This window comes from Herpailurus yagouaroundi, unplaced genomic scaffold (genome assembly GCF_014898765.1).
Source record: "Herpailurus yagouaroundi ecotype Mexico unplaced genomic scaffold, PumYag 140, whole genome shotgun sequence".
In the NCBI taxonomy this organism is placed as follows: domain Eukaryota; kingdom Metazoa; phylum Chordata; class Mammalia; order Carnivora; family Felidae; genus Herpailurus; species Herpailurus yagouaroundi.
In genome coordinates this window covers 82647259-82671114 of record NW_024412395.1, presented here as the reverse complement: position 1 = coordinate 82671114, position 23856 = coordinate 82647259, and the positions used below count along the sequence as shown (strand labels likewise).

The 23856-nt window shown below is 39.7% G+C and overlaps 1 protein-coding gene across 1 annotated transcript; it reads right to left on the bottom strand.

Annotated features, from left to right (window-relative positions):
- Window positions 1–997: 997 nt before the first annotated feature.
- ICOS (inducible T cell costimulator) lies at window positions 998–22848 on the bottom strand. The gene is made up of 5 exons (XM_040475973.1): window positions 22732–22848; window positions 6199–6537; window positions 5041–5147; window positions 3991–4075; window positions 998–1779 (listed from the first exon to the last, which is right to left on the bottom strand). The coding sequence occupies exons 1-5, from the start codon at window positions 22787–22789 to the stop codon at window positions 1739–1741; spliced, it is 630 nt and encodes a 209-aa protein (XP_040331907.1). The 5' UTR covers window positions 22790–22848; the 3' UTR covers window positions 998–1738.
- Window positions 22849–23856: the final 1008 nt, after the last annotated feature.

Genomic DNA, 23856 nt, shown 5'->3' with positions numbered 1-23856 from the left:
TTACCTAAGGTTAAAAATGTTGTTGCACATACATTGGCTGCTTCAGAAGCATTGGGCATGCAAACAGGAAGCAGAGAAAATATTCCAGCTAAGACCAATCACATATTACATGTATTTAAGAATCTTTCCAGCCAAATTGCATTCAAAGGAAGACTATCTAGAAGGGCCAGGGCCAGTTTCTAGGAGAAGGAATCCTGCTGATGTTCCCTGGCACATCTGTGCCTCCTCCAAGACCCTGGAGGTACAAATGCAGGCAGATTCACCATGGTCCCCAGGGTGACGTCAGCTTCTGGGGGCAAGAGCAGCTGGTTGTCCTTGGCTCACAGGAGTCTCTCGAACCTTGCAATTTCACCCAGGTCTGGATGGCTGCTCCAGGCTGATGGGGCCATTTCAACCTGTCAAGCCAGGAGGTCATCTGGGTTATAGTCTGTCAGTGACCTCCAGGAATTCCAGCTTTCCACTAAATGGATCATTGGCTCTACCCCCTGGGACAATGTTGGGCAGTGAAAGACGGTTTTGTGGGTTTGTTTGTTTGTTTGTTTGCAATTTTAAGATGACCTATAGAAACAGCCTTGCTTGGAATTAATAGCACCATGAAAACATGGATAATGATAGAAAACAGACTCCTACAATAAAGTCACTTCTGATTCTAGGCAATGTTTTCTACCACTAATGTGGCAGAAACAATTCAACAAAGTAAATCATTTTAACTGAATTTTGGGAAAATAAGAGGTCTTTCTGGAACAAAAATATTCTTGTAGGGAAAATATAGGCAAATTATATTCATTGGGCTACAATTAAATGTATATAATATGTGTTTTATTGAGCAGCAGAGGGGGAAAATGTAGATAGAGCTCCCTACTCAAGAATGTCTGTCGGAGCACCCGGGTGGCTCAGTCAGTTAAGCACCGACTTTGGCTCAGGTCATGATCTCACGGTCTGTGAGTTCCAGCCCTGTGTAGGGCTCTGTGCTGACAACACAGAGCTTAGCGCCTGCTTCAGATTCTGTGTCTCCCTCTCTCTCTGCCCCTCCATGCTCATGCTCTTTTTCTCTCGAGAGTGAATAAACATTACAAAAAATTGTTTTTTAACAGAATGCCTGTCAAGTAGTCATGTAGAGTATTTTAAAAAGGAAAACTGAAGGCAGAAGAAGGCATCTAAACTCTTGGGAATAGAGGACTGGGGTTCAGATGTTGGAAAAGAGTACTGTGCACTAACCTATTGTAATAGTACAATTACATGTTGATACCTCAGAAATAAAATAGCTATAATTTTGAAGCACCTTCCCCTACTGTGTGGCTAAAAAGGAATGCTCAGCCCTAGAGGAAGAAGAGGTAGTCTATAGGTGAAGTGCAGAGAGATACTGGCCCTTGGCGGCCCATTTGCTTTGCAGATTCGGTACCCACGGCATCTTTTAAAAATATCTGGACATGTGTTTGTTCTCCTGGCTGGTGCATCGCTAGAAGCAGATATGAAGATAGGAATTCCATCCCAGTGAGGTCTATTTGTTGAGCACACACGAGCTGGGCTTTCTGTAAAACTAGTTGCAAGAGGGTGTTTTGATAACCCAACAGTACCGAAGCAGCCTTTTAAAACCCCTGTTGACCCATAGTCACTAGTCCAGATTGAACAGAACACCAGCAGAAGATGCATGTATTCAAATCAAGTCTGACTCTCTGTGGTCCAGGGGACGTGGGAATCTTGCGCTTCAAGTCAGAGGGGACCTGGCCCACGTGGTTCATGCCTGGGTGCCACAAAGTTCCAAATTATGAGTCACACCTATAACAAAATGTAGCACAACATTTTTAAAGGCACTCTGTTCCAATTCCCTTCAACAAGTTTGTCCCTTTCATCTGACTCTTGTACACACACATGCACGCACACAGACACACACACCATCCAAACTCTATGCTTCAAGACTCAGCACCAGCTCCATATTTGCCGTGAAGTTTTACCCAGCCTCCTCTTAACTCCTGTAATAAACATCACCTGAACTCTCGACTTCACAACTGAGGACTTTTGACACTATTGTATGATTCTACCCTCTATGTAAACACATTAGCTCTCCCAATGACATTACAGACTAAAGACCAGGACTTGCTTGAGTCTCCCCTCTCTCTACCCAACACAGATCACGTGGCCTGGTACTACTTACATAATCATGCAATAAATACTTGACAGAGGAGCTGAGACATGCTCTGCTTGAACTTGTGTATGCATATTGCTTTCAGAATACAGAGGAGAGACCCACCTACCTTCAAGAAGCTTACACTATGGCCATTTTCAGTGATTACAGTTCGTAGGTGGAATGTGAAATAGCCCGACTCTGATCCCAGCCACAGCTGGGGTAGACACTTCTGTACATGCTGTCCATTCTAGCACAAGAGTCCCACCATGCATTACTCTGCTTTCTGTCTCAGGGATTTCTCTGTAGACTTGGGAGCCAAGCATAGAGCATGGCTCCAGGATGGATGAGGGAAAGTTCGTGGACCCTACAGGCAACTCCAACCCAGTGGGGATGGGATCCACTGGATAAATACCCCACTTGCCATCCTTCAGAAGAACAATTCTTGGAGACACCTGTACACTCCTCAGAGGTTCTGTGGCCTCCAGCTGAGATCTCAGTAATGCAATCTCCATTTGCTTTTCCTTCTTGCCTGTCTTACTCTCCCTGCTCCCTTACCCGTTTTCCCTGGGGTCACCTTCTAAATAAACTACTTCTACCCAAGTCTCTGTCTCGGGGTCTGCTTTTTCAGGGATCCAAACTAAAACAGACACATTATAACACGCACAGGGATTAAAAGAAAAGATTTTTTTTTAATAGGCAAGTAAAGAAATGCATGCTCTTTGTTAGTGACAAAGCTATGGTGGGAAATCTCTAGGGAACCAAAAGAGTCACTGAACATCCTGGGCATCAACTTCTCTCATCCAAAAAATGAGGAGATAGACTGAAGGAGCATTTAGATCCCTTCCCATGCTTTAATTCCATGATTACAGGTGCTGTTTGCATCCTTTTTATACAAGTCCTTTACCACTGAATGGTGGCAGAACTTCGGGGCCTTCTGTCTCATCACATATCTCCTCTCGTCGCAACCTCAAAGGCATAAGACTTACAAATTTTCCACAAGGGATGCTTTAGACTTTCTAGATGCTCCTCAGCTTGATGAACCTCAAACTGACAGTGTTCGCTCTGAATGGGAAAAGTCAAAGGTCGCACCTAACTGGCCTTGTGCAGCCATCCGGGCCCTCTCTCCCTCCACCTTCTTTTCGCCAGAATAGCAAGAGCCTCACCAGCTCCTCCTCCTTCCCCTGGTAGCACCAGCCCAGATCTCTCTTCCAGATCTCTGTCCAAAATCCTTCATATACCCCTGCATTTCCCACAGCTCCTTACTCAGCAATTTGTACCTCACTGATCTCCAATAACTGCTTATCAGGTGAATTAGAGAACTTTTTACCAAGGAAGACTTAGAATCATGCTAGCTTTTGAAATACCAATTAGAAAACTGCGGTGATACAATAGTGGTTTTATGGATCCTTTGCTCGTTTATTTTTTAATAGTGGTTTACAAATACATTGTTTGTCTGCAGTGTACTGCAGAAAAGGATAAACTTGAAGTGAAAAATTCAAATTTCCACAGAAAAGACTAAAATGAGGCCAGAGAGACATTTGGCCTTCCTTTAAAATAAGAAATTAAGGGCACATGGGTGGCTCAGTCAGTTGAGCATCTGACTCTTGGATTTCAGCTCAGGTCATGATCTCCTAGTTCTATGGGATGGAGCCCCGCGTCAGGCTCTGAGCTGACAGTGCAGAGCCTGCTTGGGATTCTCTCTGCCCCTCCCCTATTTGTGCTCATACACATGCTCACTTGCTCTCTCTCTCTGTCTCTGTCAAAATAAATAAACTTTAAAAATAAATAAAATAAAAAGTTAAAATTCCAAGCATACTGTGAAGAACACTCTGCTCTACCCAAACCCCCAGACGGAGCCATACCTGTGAGGCCAGGTTTCTTGGCTGTGTTCACTGCTGCCATAAACATATATTCACTGTTAGGGTCATGCCCACTGGATCGATACTTCTGAAAGAGAAGTCAGAAACTTGGTTTGTCAGCTGCTCTTCCTCATCTCCATCCCTGGTCTTTTTTCACTGTTTCCTATTCTTGGTTGAAGTGATCTGCGACAAAAGCGTTAGCATGTGGTGTAGGCTCCTGACTTCCAGCTAAGTAGGAGACCAATATGAAAAGGGCTTTAAATAAAAAGACCCTTGTGCTGAATTTCCTCCCTCATTGTTGTTTTTATTGTTCCCTTCTTTTGTAGATTTAGATAGCGAGCCCTATCTCACTCTATTCTTTATCTTTCTTTTTGAATTCCATTCTGGCACAGATACACCCATGGTCTGCCAACTGATACCTGTGTAAAATGCAGAATGGTGTAAGTTCTCTCATTGAGAACCTATATTATGAAAGACTGGAAATAACACCCTCCAGCACAGAGAGATTGTTTTGTCATTGTTGAATTCTCTTCCTAGTTTTTCTATGGTCTTCTTCAAAAACCGTCCTAACAACTTAGCCATGGAAAGAAGTTGGCCATTTACTTCTCAGCTAAGACTGACACCTTATAAGACTTTCTCACTGATTGTTTAACTGACAAGTTGAGTGAAACGAAACTGTTTCATCTTTGTCCTGACTCTGGAAACTTAGAATCAAATTTGCAGCCCATATTTAATGATTCTCAGAAGTCAGAAGCATCTATTTTTATGTTTCAATCTTCGTCCTGACTTTTTATGTTTTCTTGGCCCCAATTCCCTTCTCTTTTTTGAATAATAATAATAACAGCTCTTTCCATAAGCCCTCAAATCCTTTTTTAGAATGAAGCAGCTATAGAATAAGCTTCTGTTCCAAGTTAGTAGTTAGTAGACCTATCTTATGGAAAAGAAAATGTCTGTTAATCAAATCACTCTGGCAAGAACAGTAGGTGCTTTGAGTAAATAACTACTGATATTCTTCAGGAAAGCAGAGGCGAGAAAAATAGAGACATTGCTCACCTTTTTTGTAAGCCAACAAAGAAATACGCATCCAAAAATGTAGACTACAACAAAAGCTGAACACCCTATGGGTAACCAGAACTTCAGCTGGCAGCAAATCTGTGATTCTGGATTGGAAAGGAGACATGTTAAGGAAAAACTGTGAGAAACAAATCTCCTTTTTGGGTGCCGAATCACAAGTTCTTTTACCAAATTCAAAAAAGTGATTTAATCAAATGCAGTTTGCCTTCATTACAATCATGGAACCCAATGCACAGTATATAACACCATCTCAGTATTATAGCAAGCATTTAAAAACTAAAACCTGAAAGATTCTATGCACATAAATGATTACAAATGTGGTTACTAGGGAGGACTTTTTCTGTCTATATTTTTGTAGAAGACTAAGTAGGAAAAGTAATGGTATAAAACTATGGCTTTCAATCCTCTCACTTGATTCCACAAAACCAACACTAACCAAAACCTTAAGTTTTACATGACTAGAGCCAATGGCCATTAGGCCACAGATTTGGGTAATTGTCTTAAATTTTTTCCTGATTTTTAATGGCCTATGCGTTTTAAAGACAACATGACCTATTTTTTTCTTTTCTTTTTTGTTTTTTGGAGAGGGAGAAAGACAGTGCGAGGAGGAGGGGCAGAAGAGGGAGAGAGAGAATCTCTAGAAGGTGGACTATGAGATCATGACCAGAGCCGAAATCAAGAGTCAAACACTTAACCGACTGAGCCATCCAGGCGCCCCAACGTAACCTATTTCTAACTCAATAGTGTACATGATCAAATTGTGTATTACTGATTAATACTAATTATTAATAATAATAAATTATCTCTTGCATATTTTTCATCAACTGCACCAAAATGAACTCCACAAACGATACTTATTTGCTTAGGGGCACCTGAGTGGCTCAGTGGGTTAAACATCCAACTCTTGGTTTCGGCTCGCTCAGGTCATGATCTCACAGTTCGTGAGTTCGAGCCCCATGTCAGGCTCTGCACTGACAGTGTGGAGCCTCCTTAGGATTCTCTCTTTCTCTCTCTCTCAAAACAAAATAAATAAATAAACTTTAAACAATAGTCATTTGCTTAGTTGTTTTCATTAGTGAGAAAAGCTGCTAAATGGGAACGTACTCTTAAGTCTGAAAGATGAAAACAGTGTCTTACCATAAATATTCAAATATTCTCTGCTAATATTCTTCTTCTGAAAAGGAGGAGGATCAAAAATTGACAGTTCGCAGGTGTAATAGCTGGCATGAGAATTGTCCAAGTTATACAGGAAAAAGGAGACACTGTCATTGAATAACTGAGTTTGACAGAATTTCAGGTTCTTAATGGACACCGTGTTACCACTTTCTTTTGTCTTAGTGAGATCACAGAGTACTTCCGTCCCTTTTAGCAACTTCATTTTAAATTGCAAGGCAATCTCACTGAATTTGCATGAAATTTGTATGCCTCCATCGTGAAAGGTAAACATCTCAGACTTGGCAGAATCATTGATTTCTCCTGGATAAAAAGGAAGAAAACAAAGCAAAAGTGACATTTTATGAAGATGTTACTCTATTAGTTGTATTTGAGCACAAAATTGATCTCTTCTCTTCATAAAGTCACCTCTATTGCACCAAAATGAAAGAATTTCACAACCAAAAGAAGAACAGGACAACAAATAAAACTCTGCCCTCGAAAATAACCTGACCAGAAATTTGCTTGTTACATATGAGTATATAATATGTAACATATTAAATAATATATTTACACAGGGCAGGCACCATATTATCTGATTATGCTTTTATATTGGAGACAGATGATAAACAAATATGTAGTAAAACATCTGAATTAATGCTAGGAAGGGAGTACTGTTCAAATAAAGGTGGGGGGTTGGGTTCTAATTTTGTTTATAGAATCAAATAATGCCCTTTTGATTTTTAAAATTGAAATTGAAGGAGGATTAGCACTTTGTCAAACAAAGGAAGATTTGGGACGAAATTTGGGGAAAGATGTAACTTGCAAAAAAACTTTAAAAAGTGAAAAATAGCTTAAACTAAAAAATGAACAATTATATATAAATATATATTTACACTATACCCTCCTGTCAGAGAGTAAAACAACAGATGAATCATTTTCAAATGATAGAAATGTGTCTTCTCTGAATCTGATCCATTGAGAATTGAATCAAGGTCTGATGACAATGGTAAGGCACCAGATTTTTGTCAATTTCTTTTTCTTTTTTTTTTTTCCCAATACATTTTAAGCTTTCTAGGAAGCCAAGGGTATTTTTGAAAGCTACACAGAGGTCACGCAAGGAAGGAGCCAAAATGGTTTTAGTCTGGTTGCAGATTCTGAGTTACTGGGTTATAAGTAACTGTTCTCTTCTGTTCCTTTTTCCTTTTTTTTTTTTATATGAAAGTTTCTCACTGAAATTAGGAAAATTATTAGCATGAAAGTTTTTTGCTTAAGTTTTGAAATCTGTCTTTATTCTTAAAGAGAATATAGCAAGTAAAAAAAGAATGTTGAAGGAAAAAAAGCTGTCCAGCCCTATTGTGAAATAGACATACTATCTGTGTATATTTCCCCTCTATCTTCCAGATATACACTTGTTTTTATAGACCTATTTCTTTGTGTGTGTGTGTTTGTGTTCTGCTATTGTCACTTAATGATATATCATAAAAGTTCCATTTCTTACATAGTTGTCACAGTCATCCTTTTTAATGACTTTATGTATATTAGGACATAATGTTAATATATAATTTGTTAAAGCATTCCAGTGTTGAATATTAGGGTGATTTTTAGCACTTTGCTTTTATGACCTAGTCAAACTGTTTAAACATGTTATGGCGCTACGTACTGCCATGTTGCTTTCTGAAAGAACTTTAATTTATGATATGACTAAACATGATGCAGGTTGGTTCACCTGCCACAACTCTGCTTGCACTAATTGTCCTAAGTTTATTTAAGATTTAGCACAGTTACTTATTTTTCTTAATATCTACAGGCTTTAATTTAGATCTCTTTAATTTAGATTCCATATTACAAGGGGATAGATTTTCAACTTGGAGATTTGACTGTGAAAATATGCCTAAGTGTTCTAGTGTTTTGGTTATGACCACCCAGATTCCAACAAATTCCCACACCCAAACAACCAAAATTGCTGAACAAAAGGTCTAAAAAATATTATTAAGAGGCTTAAGAAGGTTTAGCAAAGAGAAGAAATTGGTGGGTTAAATCTGAAGAACCAGAACTCAGAGAGATGAGCAGAGTTTAGAAGTTGCTTTTACTGAGTGTTTGCTGTTCTCCCAGGTTCAAATTTTTGTTTTCATGCCTCAACTCCCAGAGTCTTCAAAGTGAGAAACCTAGAAGGCCATCCTCTCCTCAGTAAGTTGGGATCTCAAACGGTTCCCTTCTTGGACTCCGGTTAAACCAGAAGGAAACCAGCTCAAACCACTTCAATGGTCCAGAAAACCTAAATCCTTGAATTTTGTTCAGGGTCATTTTGGATCATTATTACCCTTAGGCTACTGAGAGTAAAAATGCAACTATTCTAGGAAGAAAGATTTACATCGTAGGCCTCAAATCCTATCCACAAATAATATTTAAAAACAATGACAAGCACACCAAAAAAATTAATCAGACATGCAAGAAAACAAAACAAACAATGGACTACAGAAACAAAGCCCCCTTAAAGTCCTATATTTGAATTGTCAGATCCCAAAACAAACAACGGGGCTTACTGCATTTAAGGCAGTAAAAGACAAACTTCTAATAACCTCTGCAAAGCAAAGGAAACTAAAAGAAACAAACAAAAAACCTAATTTGAAAAAGAATCAAATAAAACTGGCAAAATCCATACTATGATTAAAAATTCCATGGATATTTTCAAAGTATATTAGAGCTAAAGAGAGAATTGATGAACTAAAAAATTAGGTTAGAAAAATTATTTGAAGTGCAGTCATCATCCAGATTCAAGAATCCCAACAAATCCCTAGCAGATTTTTTTTTTAAATGTGCACATCTAGATACATCGTAATGGAAATCCTAAAAGCAGCCATAGAAAAGAGACACTTTACCTTCAGAGAAGGAACTATTAGACTGGCAGGTGATGTCTCAACATCAACAATAAAAAACAAAGTGAAATAGTAAAGGTATGTATAATGAGAAACTTTGGTAAGTGAAGTATGCTTGTTGTGATTTCTTGCCTAATGACTAAGAAAATAGAAACAGGGGGCCAGGGTGGCTCAGTCAGTTAAGTGTCCAACTTCTGCTCACGTCATAATCCCCTGGTTCGTGAGTTTGAGCCCCGTGTAGGGCTCTGTGCTGACAACTCAGAACCTGGAGCCTGCTTCGGATTCTGTGTCTCCCTCTCTCTCTGCCCCTCCCCTGCTCATGCTCTGTTTCCGTCTCTGTCTCTCTCTCTCAAAAATAAACAAACACTAAGAAAATTTTAAATAGAAAATATAACCTAAATGGATATCACAAAGTTCAGTCTAATGGTTTTACATAAAGGGAAGGAAATGTTGGATCAGGAAGCAAAACCCAGGGGGTAGAAAGGCTTCTGTGTGTTGACAGTGTTTTATTTCTTGAGATGTGGTGATTATGCAGGCAAGGTAGTATGCTTTATAATTATTTATTGTGCACTGATGTTCAGTCTTCTGTATAGATGTCTTGTTCTAGAACAAAAATTTGTAACTATACAGAAGGAAAATAATGCTTGTCTTCATTTTAAAAATAGAGGAAACAATGTAAGCAAAAGGCAAAAGGAAATAACTGATAGCATGGATATATATGCAGTCTACATTAGATTAAAATGAAAGATATTTTCTTGGGGACTTATTTATGTGAAAATAAATTATGCTGCATGACTATTGCTCTGATGTTTAGGACTCTGTATTCTCCTGCAGAGAATAAAATCAGTGGGCTGGTTCTCAGTTTCTTTAGAAATGTCCAGGGCACCGGCGGGGGAAGGGGGAGGGGGGTGGCTCAGTTATTTAAGCATCCAACTTTGGCTCAGATCATGATCTCACAGTTTGCAAGTTTGAGCCCCATGTCGGGCTCTGTGCTGACAGCTCGGAGCCTGGGACCTACTTTGGATTCTGTGTCTCCCTCTCTCTGCCCCTCGCCTGCTCATTCATTCTCTCTCTCTCTCCCTCCCTCCCTCCGTCCCGGGCCCCTCCCTGCTCCCGTCTCCCCTCTCCCTCTCTCTCTCAAAACTAAATATTTAAAAATTTTTTTAAAATGTCCAGAGCAAATTTTCCCAGGACTTTAGAATGGCAGCAAGTAAACCACAGAGATCTTGGGGCCAAAGTGTCTGTGGCCACCATGTAAACACATAGACATAGATGCCCTATCTTGTATTTCTGAAGATGTTTTGTCATAAGCTTCTCTTCTCTGCCCCATGCCCACACTATGACCCACAACCCAACACAAGATGAAAGGTAATGATCAGCAGTGCCGAGTAGTGGAAGATGCAACGCAGTGATTCCCAAGGAAATGAGAGGAAAATTCTGGCCTTGCTATAGCAAGTCTGTGACTCTGGTACCCCTCTGACTTTGGTCTCTTCATCTGTGAAATAAGGAAGTACTAAAACATCTTCAAGTTCTTTCCAACACTTACTCACTAGGGATCCAGGATCAAAACCTATCCAAAGAAGATTGCAAGATAAGCTATTACTTTGTTGTTGTTCCAATAGTCTTCTCTGTTCCAGAATCTTACTGGGATATTCCAGGGGAGTCAGGAGAAATAAATTGAATGAGACTATCTTCCTTGCCTGTGAAAGTGTTTAGGTAGGGCTAAGAAGACTACCTAAGTTTTTCTTGAGTGATAATGCCAAGGATGTGTGCCATTGACATCAGAGGAGTAGCTGGGGATTCCAAAGTGTCATTTCTTCTGGGCACTCTGACTTGTTCACTTTATCATATTTAATCTAGGTGGGCTTTTTATTATTAAAGATAGTGATAAGAAGCCTGACTTATGTTTCTACATAACCAATGCTTAAGCTTTTCATCTGGAAAACCATTTGACAACTCTAAGTCTGCAATTTGAATGTGTTCAATTAAAAGAAGCAGGTATGACATTTAATCAAGTGCTTCATAATTACTTTGGCACTTGTAGAACAGATATGCTTCAGTACCTGATTAAAAATGCTCCTTAGCCTTTGGAGACATGTGAAAAAACACTACCAAAAGGAGATCATTCCCATAACCATGGCTAAAGCATTTAGCGGGTAGGCAGATAATTTAAGGAAAATCAGAATGTATTGGTTTCTTATAACTGCAGAAACAACTAGAATCTTTTCTTCACCCTTCCTGGATCTTCTCATATCCAGATCTAATATTCAACTGGGAGTGCTGGTGTCATAACACCAATTTTTATAGCCAGTGTTCATTTTGGTTGAGTGTCAGATCTGTTTGATCAGTTCTTCTGCTGTACCAGAAGTTAAAAATTGTGAGAGTTCCCCTCACCAATCTTTCTTCTGTTCTTTCTTCTTTTATCTCAGCTTACTTTTTTTTTTTTTACATACCACTTCTTATAAAATCATCTTCCAAAATCTCCCTTCCCACAGTCTTTGATAAGTTCCTCACCTTCCTCCCTAACATATCATCTCCATCTAAGTTCTCATAGACACTGTCTGTCTGTGTTTCAGACTCCCCAAAACACCTTCTCCTTCACATTTGTGTTTCTTGTAACATGGTTCAAGCCCCACTCAGCATCATAAACAATTAGACCTGGTAAACTTAGAAATTATACAAGTCCAATTCTTTCTGAAGACACAGACAGGTTAGATTATTTGTCCACAGGAAATATAACTTCTTGGGTGCAGAAAAGATTCTGGGTTTAATCTACGGTTGAAGTGCCACTAGCAACAACCAAGGGGTGGGTAATGGAAGCAGGCAACCACATGAAGCGAGACAGTGATCACTACAGACTGAGCTTACAGGATCATGTTAAAGTCTGTCTATGGGAAGAAGGCCTAACTTCCTGTACTTCTGTTTTATGTCTGGTTGAGTCTATCCACTGCTCCTGCATCTAAACTTCAACTGGGCCAAACCATATCATCTCTCTCTAGGACTGCAAGAGTCTCCTAACTTGCTGCTCTCACTTCTGCCCTTTTACCATCTATTCTCTTCAGGGAAGCCAGAATGATCTTCTAACATTCACAGATTGTGTCATTGCCCTGCTTATGAAATATAAATCTCACTTAGAATTAAATTCAGCTCCTCAGCCTAGTTTCCATGACCTGCATGACCTACGTAGCTCTCCAACACCATTTTATACCAGTCACTCACTACGCTGCAGTCATACTGCTCTTCTTTCTATTCCTCAAATATAAGAAGCTGGTCCCCTGGGCTTCGAATTGGTTGGTTTTTCATCTAGAATGTTCTCTCCAGTCTTCACATAACTACTACTTCTTTAGTGACCACTGACCACTCAATCCAAAGTACACCCCCCAAGTCATTTCTGTCCTATTACTGAGAGAAAATATTTTTCATTGCCTGAAATAATCTGGTTTATTTATTTACTTATTTATTGTCTGGCTACCCCACTGTTACATCAGGTTTACCCCACTATTTAAAATCAGGTACCTTGTTGATCTCCTTCACCAATCCATCCCAACTATCTACAATAGCATCTGTAGTATGTAGTAAGTCATAATAAATACTTATTAGACACAGAGATGAACTAATGAATATGTAGATTTCAGTGATGTTATAAATCTGGGGCGATGAATAGAATATACAATGTAAGAACCAAAAGGCTCTCAGAAATGATCCAGTTAAGCCTTTCATTTTATATTTACATTTATCAAGCTAGACTTGGGGCAGAAAAGTGAGTATCTTGCTCAGGATTCCATAGCTCATTGCTGGAACATGATCTCATGATTAGCTATGCCATGTTGTCTTTCTTCTAGAAGCAAGTACATGCAAATGTATAATCAAGCATGAAGGGTATCTCCTGAAATGGAATGTCAGATTCTAAAGAAAATTCTCTCTGAGCTCTAAAGAAACAGATTCTTTCTCTTTAAATATCTACTAGGTTCATAAAGACTTGTTTAGATGATTGATAATTCTCTACAGAGGAGAGGACAAGTTTAAACCTGGTTGATTATTTAGATCCTCCAGAGTGCACAGTCTTTAAAATTGCCCAATGTATGGCCAAGACAGGGGCCCCTGGACCAATGATTCTTCTAATACACTCAGATGTTTCATAACTACAGCATGTTAGTGACTTAGGATAAAACACCATGCTATATCTTTCAGCACTTAATACATTATTTAAAACACAATAGAAATATGTCCTCTTGACTCCGAGTAATGGGTCTTAAAATCTAAATATTAAGTATTAGTTTTTGTTTTGCTACCATATCTGTTTACTTGTTAGTACTCCTGGATTATAAGTACTCTGGAGAACAGGTATTGTGTCTTCTTAATCACATAGACTACCATGTCTAAAGGGTACAACCTTCCCAATAGAGGTTCAAACCTGTTAACTGCTGCTAACTATGATTGTTATAACTTTACTCTTGACATCAGTGGACTAATGTTTCCAAGAGTAAAATCACAGTCCTTACATTAGGTGATTTCTTTAGGTTTTCAAGTTATTTAAGGGATAAGAACACTGGTATCCCCTGGGCGTGGGAACTGTGGAGGTTGTTAAAAAAAAAAAACAAATCAGAAGAAAAGATCATTCTCCTGAGAATTGTACTGTGGCTCAGAAGAGTTTATTTGTACGGTTTTTTTTTTTTTTTAATATCTAAACCATTCCATTTCTTTTTTTTTATAAATTTTTTTTCAACGTTTTTTATTTATTTTTGGGACAGAGAGAGACAGAGTATAAACGGGGCAGGGGCAGAGAGAGAGACACACACAGAATCGGAAACAGGCTCCAGGTTCCGAGCCATCAGCCCAGAGCCTGATGCGGGGCTCGAACTCACGGACCGCGAGATCGTGACCTGGCTGAAGTCGGACGCTTAACCGACTGCGCCACCCACGCGCCCCTAAACCATTCCATTTCTATAGTATAAGATGGCCTTACTGGAACCCATCCTGCCAGGACTCCTTGTAAGCAGTTGTATTATCCCCTGTTGAAATCTTTTGGCAAAAACACTTTAGAAAACCCACACAACTGCAGGGGGTGTGAGACAAAACAGTAATTTTATTTCATTCTCCTTAACTCAGACTTCTAACCACAAACCTCCACAAAGGTCTCAGAGCGATAGAAAGATAAGATCTCCTGAGTATGCAATTATTGATAGTGCTTATTAAACATGTTTTCTGTAATCAAACAATAAACTTTAGCTTAGCACGGCACATGAGTGTGACATAAGAGGTGAAGTCCTAAAAACTGCAATGTTTATTTAGGGTTTGTTACATTTTATCTTTTACTAAGAAATGTTGGCATTTAAAAAAATGTGCATTTACCACTTTTTTTCACCTTTAATTAAAGTATTGTCATTTTTTACGAGTCTACTGGCTAAAACTTTCAGAATCCTGATTACATATTTTTATACACGCATCATTTCCATACTTACATTACCATTCAAAGGCATCCATACTCCAAAGAAGTGATTGAAGTGAGTAGGGAGGATAAACAAAATAAACCCAATCTGATCTAACTTCCTAACAAAGACAAAAGATGTGAAGAAGTGAGGAGAAAATCAAAAAGCCAAAAGAGCGCGTGCGCGCGTGTGTGTGGTGCGTGTGTGTGTGTGTGCATGTGCGGGCGCACACACACATATGTGTATTGTTTTTACTCTCCAAGGAAATTTGTTGGGGGGATAAAACAACCCTCGGTCCTCTAAAGTGTGTATCCTATTACAGAATAAGAAAAATATGGAAAAATGATTTTCTTCTAGTAAAAACTTTCTTCATAAAAACAGAAGAATATCAAATATGCTATAAAGCTTTGTCGCAATATTCATGAAGTAACAGTTAAGTTAAAACAAGTTACTTTCCTAGTTAATTCACTGTCAGTGATTTAAAATTGCCCCACCAGGGAAATTGCATGAGATTAAATTACAAGTCTCTTACACAGAAGGGGAGGGAGAAAGAATTTTATTGGCACCCAAGAATATCCACATTACTACTCATCCCTCCTTTGGGCACATAGACAAGGCATTGGCTGGGTGAGCTTGTTACACTGAAGGCTCCAGCTCCCCTCTCTACTCTATTAACACTCACCTTTATCTCAGCCCCCCTTCCCTTGGCTCCAGTCCTTTATCACCAGTTTCCTTTCAACATCTCTATCTGGTTTCCTTTGGTAGATCAAGAATAACATTTCCAACCTGAACTCAATATTCACTCCCAAACCCAAACCTTGTCATTTAAGGGAGTCACTAGTCTGACCCCCTTCCTCATACCTCCCTCTCTCTGGTTCTCCTGATCCAATTGGCCACTAAGTCCCGTTGACTTTAGCTCAAGGATATCTCTTGAATTCAGTTGCTTTTCTCTATTTCTGTTGCCAATCCAAGGCATTTTTGTGTCTTCCCTCCTCTGTGGAAGCTTCTTGACTGGCCTCAGCAGCAGTCTCTCTGTTTCCAAATCCATCCTCAATGCTGCTTCCAAAATTGTGTTCCTAAAAAGCATTTCACTCCCCAGCCTAAAGTCTCTATTATATTGTTACTTATGAGGTAAAAAAATCAATTTTCTTAGCATGACACCAGCTCTTTTCACAATCTGTGGACCATATATGGTCCACCTATACTAAATTTTTGGCCATTCTTCTCACATCCTTAAACTGTTCCCATAAACTAGACTATCCCGGTACTTCTTTGTCTTCTTAGAAACCCCCATGCATTCTTTAAGAACCATTTTAAATTGGTCCCTGAGACCCCAGACAAAGACACCTATCTCTATGCTCTCAATAATACTTTGTTTACACCAACGTACTTACAATGCATATCATCTTAGATCATAATTATTTTGTCTGTCTTCCTCATTTAACCATGAGCTTCACAAGGATAAGAACTGTAGTATGGTCACCTAAACCATCCAAGGAGCTAGAACATTTTATAAGCTCAATAAAATAAATGAGTGCATAGAAAAACATGGAGGCTGAGCATGTTTGGCAAATGTCCTGCAATGGACTGAGGAGAAGAACGAGAAAAGCAGAGCAAGAGATTCTGTTTACTGGAGAATACTTGTTTCCCAGTCCAAAGACAAAGACTCAAACTGAATGCTACCTGGCCAATTCTCTGAAGCCTAATAGGTCTGGAAGTTAAATAAATATTTCAGCTTTCAAAAGTTTCCAAATAATAATACAACAACAATTTATAAGCATTGAGAGTTTCTTGAATACTGTTAAATGCATTACATGCAATACATAATTTGATGTTCATAACAGTCTTTTATGTTGGATTTTCTATTTTAAGGAAACTTTCGTATTTTGAGGAAACAGAGGCTTGAATCACTGGCCCTAAGTTATTGAGCCAATATGTGGTGGAACCATAATATGAACCTAGACGATCTAAACCAGAGCCTGCATTCTTAAGGAGCCTCTTAGTCCAGTAATCTAGTCCAACCCCCTAATGTTACAGAACCTGAAGCCCAGAAGCTAAAGAGACTTGCTGAGAAAAAAAAAAAAGAAAACAGGGGCGCCTGGGTGGCGCGGTCTGTGAGTTCGAGCGCCGTGTCGGTCTCTGAGCTGATGGCCCGGAGCCTGGAGCCTGTTTCCGATTCTGTGTCTCCCTCTCTCTCTGCCCCTCCCCCGTTCATGCTCTGTCTCTCTCTGTCCCAAAAAAATAAAATAAAAACGTTGAAGAAAAAAAAAAAAGAAAAGAAACAAAAAAAGAAGCTTTTAACATTAAACTTGATTGGGAAGTTATGTTTGGATATTTCTTTTCCTTCCAGATGTATCGGGTATATTATCATCCCAAGTACTTTAAGTACTATTTACATTGATGCCACATATGTATTCTGTGATTTAAAAAGTTATCATATACCAAAAATACCTAAAATAATTTCTTAGATATAAAATTACTTTGTGCTGAACGCATTTCTTTAGATATGCTCATTCAACAACCATGCATTAAGCTATGAGCTACCCTGTGTATTTGAATCTGCAACAAAGTCTAGCTCTTTGCTCTGACAAACTTCTTTTTATTCTGTAACTTCTCTGCCTGTAGACATGTAAAAACTTGGATTCACACATACAAACTTTCATTATCATTCAACAGGTGCAAACAGGAAATAATGTGATATTTTTGTTTTAGACATAGTACAACATAAACACAACTTTTCTTGTGAGTGAACTAGGGGATTTGTTTGTTTGTTGTTGTTTTCCATGAATGGACATTTTGGTGATGAGTCCTAGGAAAATATAAACGTTGGCTGTAAAAAGTTTGATTTCTCAAATTCAAAACAGCTATATTAAAATGATCTCTAATTGCTTGTTGAAAGTGCCATGCCTATGTCAACACAGCTCCGACAAACAAAAGCTACTATCAGAACTAGTGGTTGACAGAACCAAAATTCGTGAGTCTGTCACTGTCCCTAGAGTCAACTCGATTTTTCTTAGTGTTGCCTCATGCAAAGTAGAAACAGGCATCGATACGTTATATGTGACTCAGAGGAGGACCATATCCCCAACATCTGACTCTCTTTAAACTTGGAAATCTTGGTCTGTTTTGATCAACCTTACAGGCTAAAGCAATGAAAAAAATCATGTTTTGACTAACAGTTTTCATCTGTGTTGTATACTTTCTAAATACTTAAGTTCTACTTTCCAAATTTTGAATTTTTTTAAATTTTTTAATGTTCAGATTTTGAGAGAGAGAACAGGGGAGGGGCAAAGAGAGAGGGAGACAAAGAAGCAGGCTCCAGGCTCAGAGGGCTCTGAACTGGCAACACAGAGCCCAATGTGGGGCTTGAACTCACGAACTGCAAGATCATGACCTGAGCCAAAGTCAGATGCTTAACCACCTGAGCCACCCAGGTGCCCCTAGTTTTGAATTTTCATAAGTCTTCAAATGCCAAAGGTCCTATTTTACTTAGGATGACCAAAAAGTGCCATTTGAAGGACTCAATTTATTAGAATAGCAATAGCACAGATGAGCCTTTAATGAGTAAATGTGGCCCTTTCCTTGGGTATTAAAAGGCTGAAGATGATTTTTATTTACAAAGTTTAATAAATCCTTTTGCATAGAAATTTCCTATCCTTAAGCTAGGAAGGTAGCATAAGTTGTGGGTTTTGCTGAGTTTACAACTGCGAATATTGAGGCCATTTTTTTTTTTTAAGTCAAACAAGTTTATACACCTTACAGTGAGCAAAACCAAAATGAGAATCAGGCCCTGTCTACACACCTACATTCTGTTTCTACCAAGAAATGGGAATATGCTGTTAGCAATTTAAAAACTATGCTATTCCACTTCATCTGAGGGGGTTGCCAATAACAATGAGAAATTAGGAAAGCCACTGTGTTCACTATGGCTGAAAAAACACGGCACTCAAGATCGTACATGAGAATAATAGATATTCCTAGAAAGAAGAGAAAAAGACAAAGAAAAAGATATGATTAAACTATGGGGAGAAAAATAGCCCTGAAAATTAAAAAACAAAAACAAAAACAAAAAACCAAAACAAAACCCTCAAGTCTACAGATTGAAAAGGCTCACTCAGTCCCAAGCGATATTAATGAAAATACTCAGAGCTAGGCATGCTCTGGCAGAATTCCTGAATTCCAATATTGAAATAAATAGCATACAAGATCCTAGAGATTTTTTTAAAGTTACTTACAAATGAGCAAGAATCAGAGTAGCGTGGAACTGTTCACCTGTAACCCTAGAAGCCAGCGGACAGTGGATGAGGATCCACAGAGAATTCAGAGAAAAGACTTCAGTCCAGGAATCCCATTCCCAGGAAAGATACTGGTCACCCATCAGAGTTAAAGAAAGACTTCTTTACCCGTGCTGGAATTCACAGAGTTCGAGGTATCTGCAGAAAATGATAGAAGTCTTCTAATCACTGTATCAAAACAGAGATCACAAGACAGGAGCAGATGGCAAGAGGGGTGCTGGCACTGAAAATAGGTGAAGGAAGGGTGAAGAAGAGATCCTTAAAACTGACAAGAAATACTGTAAGAGGAAACCTGGCAATGATCTGCAATTATTATTTCAAAGCCCAAGATTGGGGCGGGGTTTGTGCTAACTGGACAGCGTGAGAGTGGGACAGGAAGAACCTTCAGGAGTTCTCAGATCAATGGGGAATGTGGAGTCAGCACATCAGGCAAGGCCATTGTCATTATTTTAATCCAATAATAGGCACTCAAGATGCTCTAAACATAATGACTACTCAGTTAAGAACTGTAGTGAACCTTCCAAATTACAGAAGCAAAGAAGGAAGTTAAAAGAAACTTAGTTAAAAGGATACAACAGCAAAGGAAAAGAAATAGAAATAAACACGACAATGAAGGGATAAAATCAAGTGTATCAGATTTTCAGGCTCATCACACTGACTGGGAATGGCCTGAATTCATCAATGGGGAAAAAAGTCAACAATCTGGGTTTTTAACACTCCAACATGACTACTTGAGGGGGTTGTGGGAGGGGCTGAAGGTCAGCTTGGATCAGCAGGCTTCTCTCTAATCTCAGGGGGGAGCCCGTCTGCAGGCAGCAAAGGGCTGTTTTTCCTGAGGTGATGGAATTCAGGGGTCACAGATTGGATGCCTTGGAATCAACAGCAAGGCTCAACTTGCACCTGAGGGTTATCCTCCCAGCCGCTTCCCAGAACACATCATGAGACATGCACATTTATTAGGCACCATCTCACATCCATCATTCCCACTCAGGTACAGCATCCATGCTGCTTTCAGAGTGGTCTTTCTGAAATCAGAATTCATAAGCTCACCCACATGGTTCTCACTGCTCATAAGGTGTAGAAAGAGGGTCTTCCAAACCCAGGTAGAGGTTCACGTTTTTTCCAGACCCTTTTACAACAAGGAGCTTCCTATTACTCCAGAGTCACAAGATGATGACTTTGTTAAATTTTACACTGAGATCAATGGTTAAGACTAGAAATCACTGGGGCACCTGGGTGGTTCCGTCGGTGGAGCGTCCAACTTTGGCCCAGGTCATGATCTTGCGGTTCATGGGTTCGAGCCCCACGTCAGGCTCTGTGCTGACAGCTTGGAGCCTGGAGTCTGTTTGGAATTCTGTGTCGTCTTCTCTTTCTGCCCCTCCCTGGCTCGTACTCTGTCTCTCTCTCTCTGTCTCTTTCTCTCTCTCTCAAACATAAATATTAAAAACATATTTTTTTAAAGACTAGAAATCACCAAGGTTTCCAACCTATTAACTCATCAACCAAATGCAAACCTGAGAATTTCTCTCCTTTTAAAATTTGTTATAGCTCTTGCTACTTCAACAAATGAGGAAAGAATGTGAAATCTGGAGTCAGGTATATTTTGTGTTGTAATCTTGGTTCTGCCACTAATTACTATGTAACAAATCACTCAGCCTTTCCTGGTCTGAGATTCTTCAAACATCACCTGAAGATAAGAATACGCCCCCTTTTTGTGGGATGAGAGAGCCTACTTAGTTGGGAGGATTAAAAATATGCCAAAAGAAAAGACCTGCAAGTGCTTGGCATACTTCTTTTAGGCTCTTAAGAACCGTTTGGTGCTAGATATATGCAGCGTGATGGTATTTTGAACATGGAGACTGTTAGCAACTTAGAATCTCCATTTAGTCATTCACGCCTGTTTTGCCGCCTGTCAAACCAAAAAATGGCTTGTCACATGGCATAGTGTTCTGTGTGGTAAGAGTGAATTCTGGGATTATTCCACTAGAGCTTAAGATGAACATCGTTCTAGAAGCACAATTTCTTTACCAGCTTAGTCTAACAACTCGATTCATCCTTCCATAGAAGTAACACAATTATTAATTCAAGTATCAGACTGATAATAAGCACATTATCAACAACTCTAAGGGCCCAAGTGGGTTTAACATACTGGGGTTCATTTGGGCAGTACAACCCTTTCAATGACTTGAGCCAATGTTGTTGGAAAAAATCCAAAATTCTTTAAATGGCCCATATGGTCTCAATGGTCTGCTTTCTGCTCTCCTTTCCAGCATCATCTTCTACCTTCCCAAACCCCTCTCCTTCAGGCACATCTACCTTATTCCAGTTTCCTGACCTTAATTCATTTCCTCTTGCTACAGCTCCTTTGCACTTCTTCTTTTCCTGGTATGGAATCTTCTTCCTCACTCTCATACGATCCTCCCCATTTATTCTTATCCTTCCAATCTTAATTCAAGTGCCACGTCCACAGAAAAGACTTGAATATTGCTTCCAACCCCCACCTCCGTATCTACTCAGTCTAGAGAGGATTCTTTGTGACATCCTCTGAATTCTGGCTATAGTGATCACTAATTCGTGGGATTACTGGATTAATGTCTCAGTCATTCAGTTAGCGTCATGAGAGCAGGGGCTGATAAGGGCTTGCTCATCATTGTTCACACAGCAGCTCGCACAGTACCTCCTGCCTGGCAAGTGCTTGATGCTGCATGAATGAATAGATGAGTGAATGAATGAATGGATAAATATCCATTCCAAAGCTATTCATTTGTTGTTCAATAAAAGATTTCACTGGGTTGTGGAAAAGGCCTTAAAAACAAGCAAGTAGTCCCAAGCTGGCTTCGGAACTTGTAAGTAGACTCTGATTGTTCACTCCTCAGTCCTCGTTACTTAAGAGCATTTGGGCCACCTTGAACTACCACAGGATGAAACATTTGACCAATCCGCTTTTGCTTTTTAGTTTTTTGGAGAGAAAAGTAAAATCTATTTCTTTGTACAACTGCAAAATTTATGTCTAGCTAGATAAGATTATACCTACTAAATTTCTGCCTTCACTTTCAGTGTTAATAGAACTTTCCAACTTAATGTAATTTCACTTTGCTTTTGCCAACCTCAAGAACATGGATCAGAGTGAAGGATAAAAGTATTACAAAAATGTACCAAGTTAAAAGCAGCAGAAACCCGTTTATTAATTTAGTTGTGGGTAGCATTATTTAAATCGTTCAAACAGTCTGACATATGCCATCTAAGAGAGAGAATTGAGGACTTTAGAATGGTCGCTTGTTTTTCCTTAATGTCTCCAGAGGCTAGGGAGTCTTTTTACATCATCCACTACTCCTTGGCCTTTTCGAGGGACCCTGACGCTTAGCGTCAAATAAAACCTCTGTGGCAGCCTGTGGCATATCTGACACAAGATCACCCAAATAAGATGAAAATCAAAATCCTTTTTTTTTTTTCAAAGCCCTTCCATTTTATTTTCTCCTTCAAAAAGAATTCCCAGTCCAAATGCCAAGACTATTTTATTTTCATTCAGTTGACACAAGTCATTTTGCCTTTCATCTTTCTCTGAGAACAGTAAGCCACTCTTCGACTTGATCCACTCACACGTAACTCCAAGCAGGTAATTTAAAATTTTAATGGTCGGATGAAACCTTTTTCTTCATCTTAAAACACAATATCAAAGGAAGCGGTACAAACTCCACGCTCTCAGCAGCTGCACCGCCACAGACACCCTGAGCCCAAGTGCTTGGGGGCTCTTCTGTAATTGTTGCTGCTTTCAAAACAAAAACAACACAACACAAAAACACAAAAAACAAACAGAAACCCCTTCTATTTGGCGCCTGACTTTGCCTACCTTTGGTTTCTCTTCATGTTCATTTGAATCATAACTTAGTGAGAAATATTAAATGGGCCACTTACCTGTTAGGACTTCAACTTGAAAGCAGAAGAGAAGGAAATAGCAGAGGTCTAACTTCATGTTTGCCAGAAACAGATACAATCCTCCCCGGTGTTCAAAGCTGACAGTGAATTCATGTTCTCAACTGTTTTCTATTTGCTGGAAAGGAAGTGGGTTTTGTGAGGGTTTATGTAGTGTCACACTTACCATCAAGGCAAGGAGGTGTCTCTCTCGATTGATGTCAATGGCTATTTGAGAGGCATTACTGCTTATGGGGTTCAGCTTAATCCACGGATTGCTGATAATTTTGAGAACAGACTTTCCCCTCATCCTGGCTCCAATAAAACCAGAGACAGAGACCATGCTTATTCTCAGAACCACCCTACTCCACTGATCAATAGTTATTAGGCGGGGCGCCTGGGTGGCTCGGTCGGTTAAGCGTCAACTTCGGCTCAGGTCGTGATCTCGCGGTCTGTGAGTTCGAGCCCCGCGTCAGGCTCTGGGCTGACGGCTCAGAGCCTGGAGCCTGTTTCGGATTCTGTGTCTCCCTCTCTCTCTGCCCCTCCCCTGTTCATGCTCTGTCTCTCTCTGTCTCAAAAATAAATAAACGTTAAAAAAAATTTTTTTTAAATAGTTATTAGGGATAACAGGATGTGAAAATAGCCACATGATAAATAGCCTATTTTTTGACACCTTTCTGTCTTGTGTTACTTGCTCCAGAGATAGAAAGCCTTTGAAACACGACAAACAATAAAGGAAATTATTACAGAAATTGAGATAAAAGATACATCTGGAAGAGGAGCGACAGAAGGGTCTGATTTGCTTATATTGTTATGCCCAGAATTCGTGATCCCCAAAGACCACTAGGGAGCTGAGTCCGATGCAAAAGCAAAGAGCCTTTATTCGAGCTAGCTCGAGCTCAATCCCCTACCTGCACCGACACAGCGGTGAGATACCAGGGAAAGAGAGCGAGTTTCAAAAGGACAAAGGTTTTATTGGGGCCTGGGGGCAGTTGGTGAGGTAATGGCTGTGGCCTCAGCCGATTGGCTGGGGAAGGGTCCTGGGGAAGGGTCCGAGTCCTGTTAGGCAGGTGAGGGGGGTTACTCAAGGGGAGGAGGTGTGGTCAAGGTGAAGGACACAGAACAAGA

Coding starts and splice junctions, on each gene's coding strand:
- ICOS (XM_040475973.1), bottom strand. CDS start 22,789: ATGAAGTTAGACCTCTGCTATTTCCTTCTCTTCTGCTTTCAAGTTGAA. Junction 4,076..5,040: donor TTTGTTGGCTTACAAAAAAG/GTGAGCAATGTC, acceptor CTTCTCTTTCAG/AAGTATCGATCCAGTGGGCA. Junction 1,780..3,990: donor CAAGAAACCTGGCCTCACAG/GTATGGCTCCGT, acceptor ATTTTGTTATAG/GTGTGACTCATAATTTGGAA.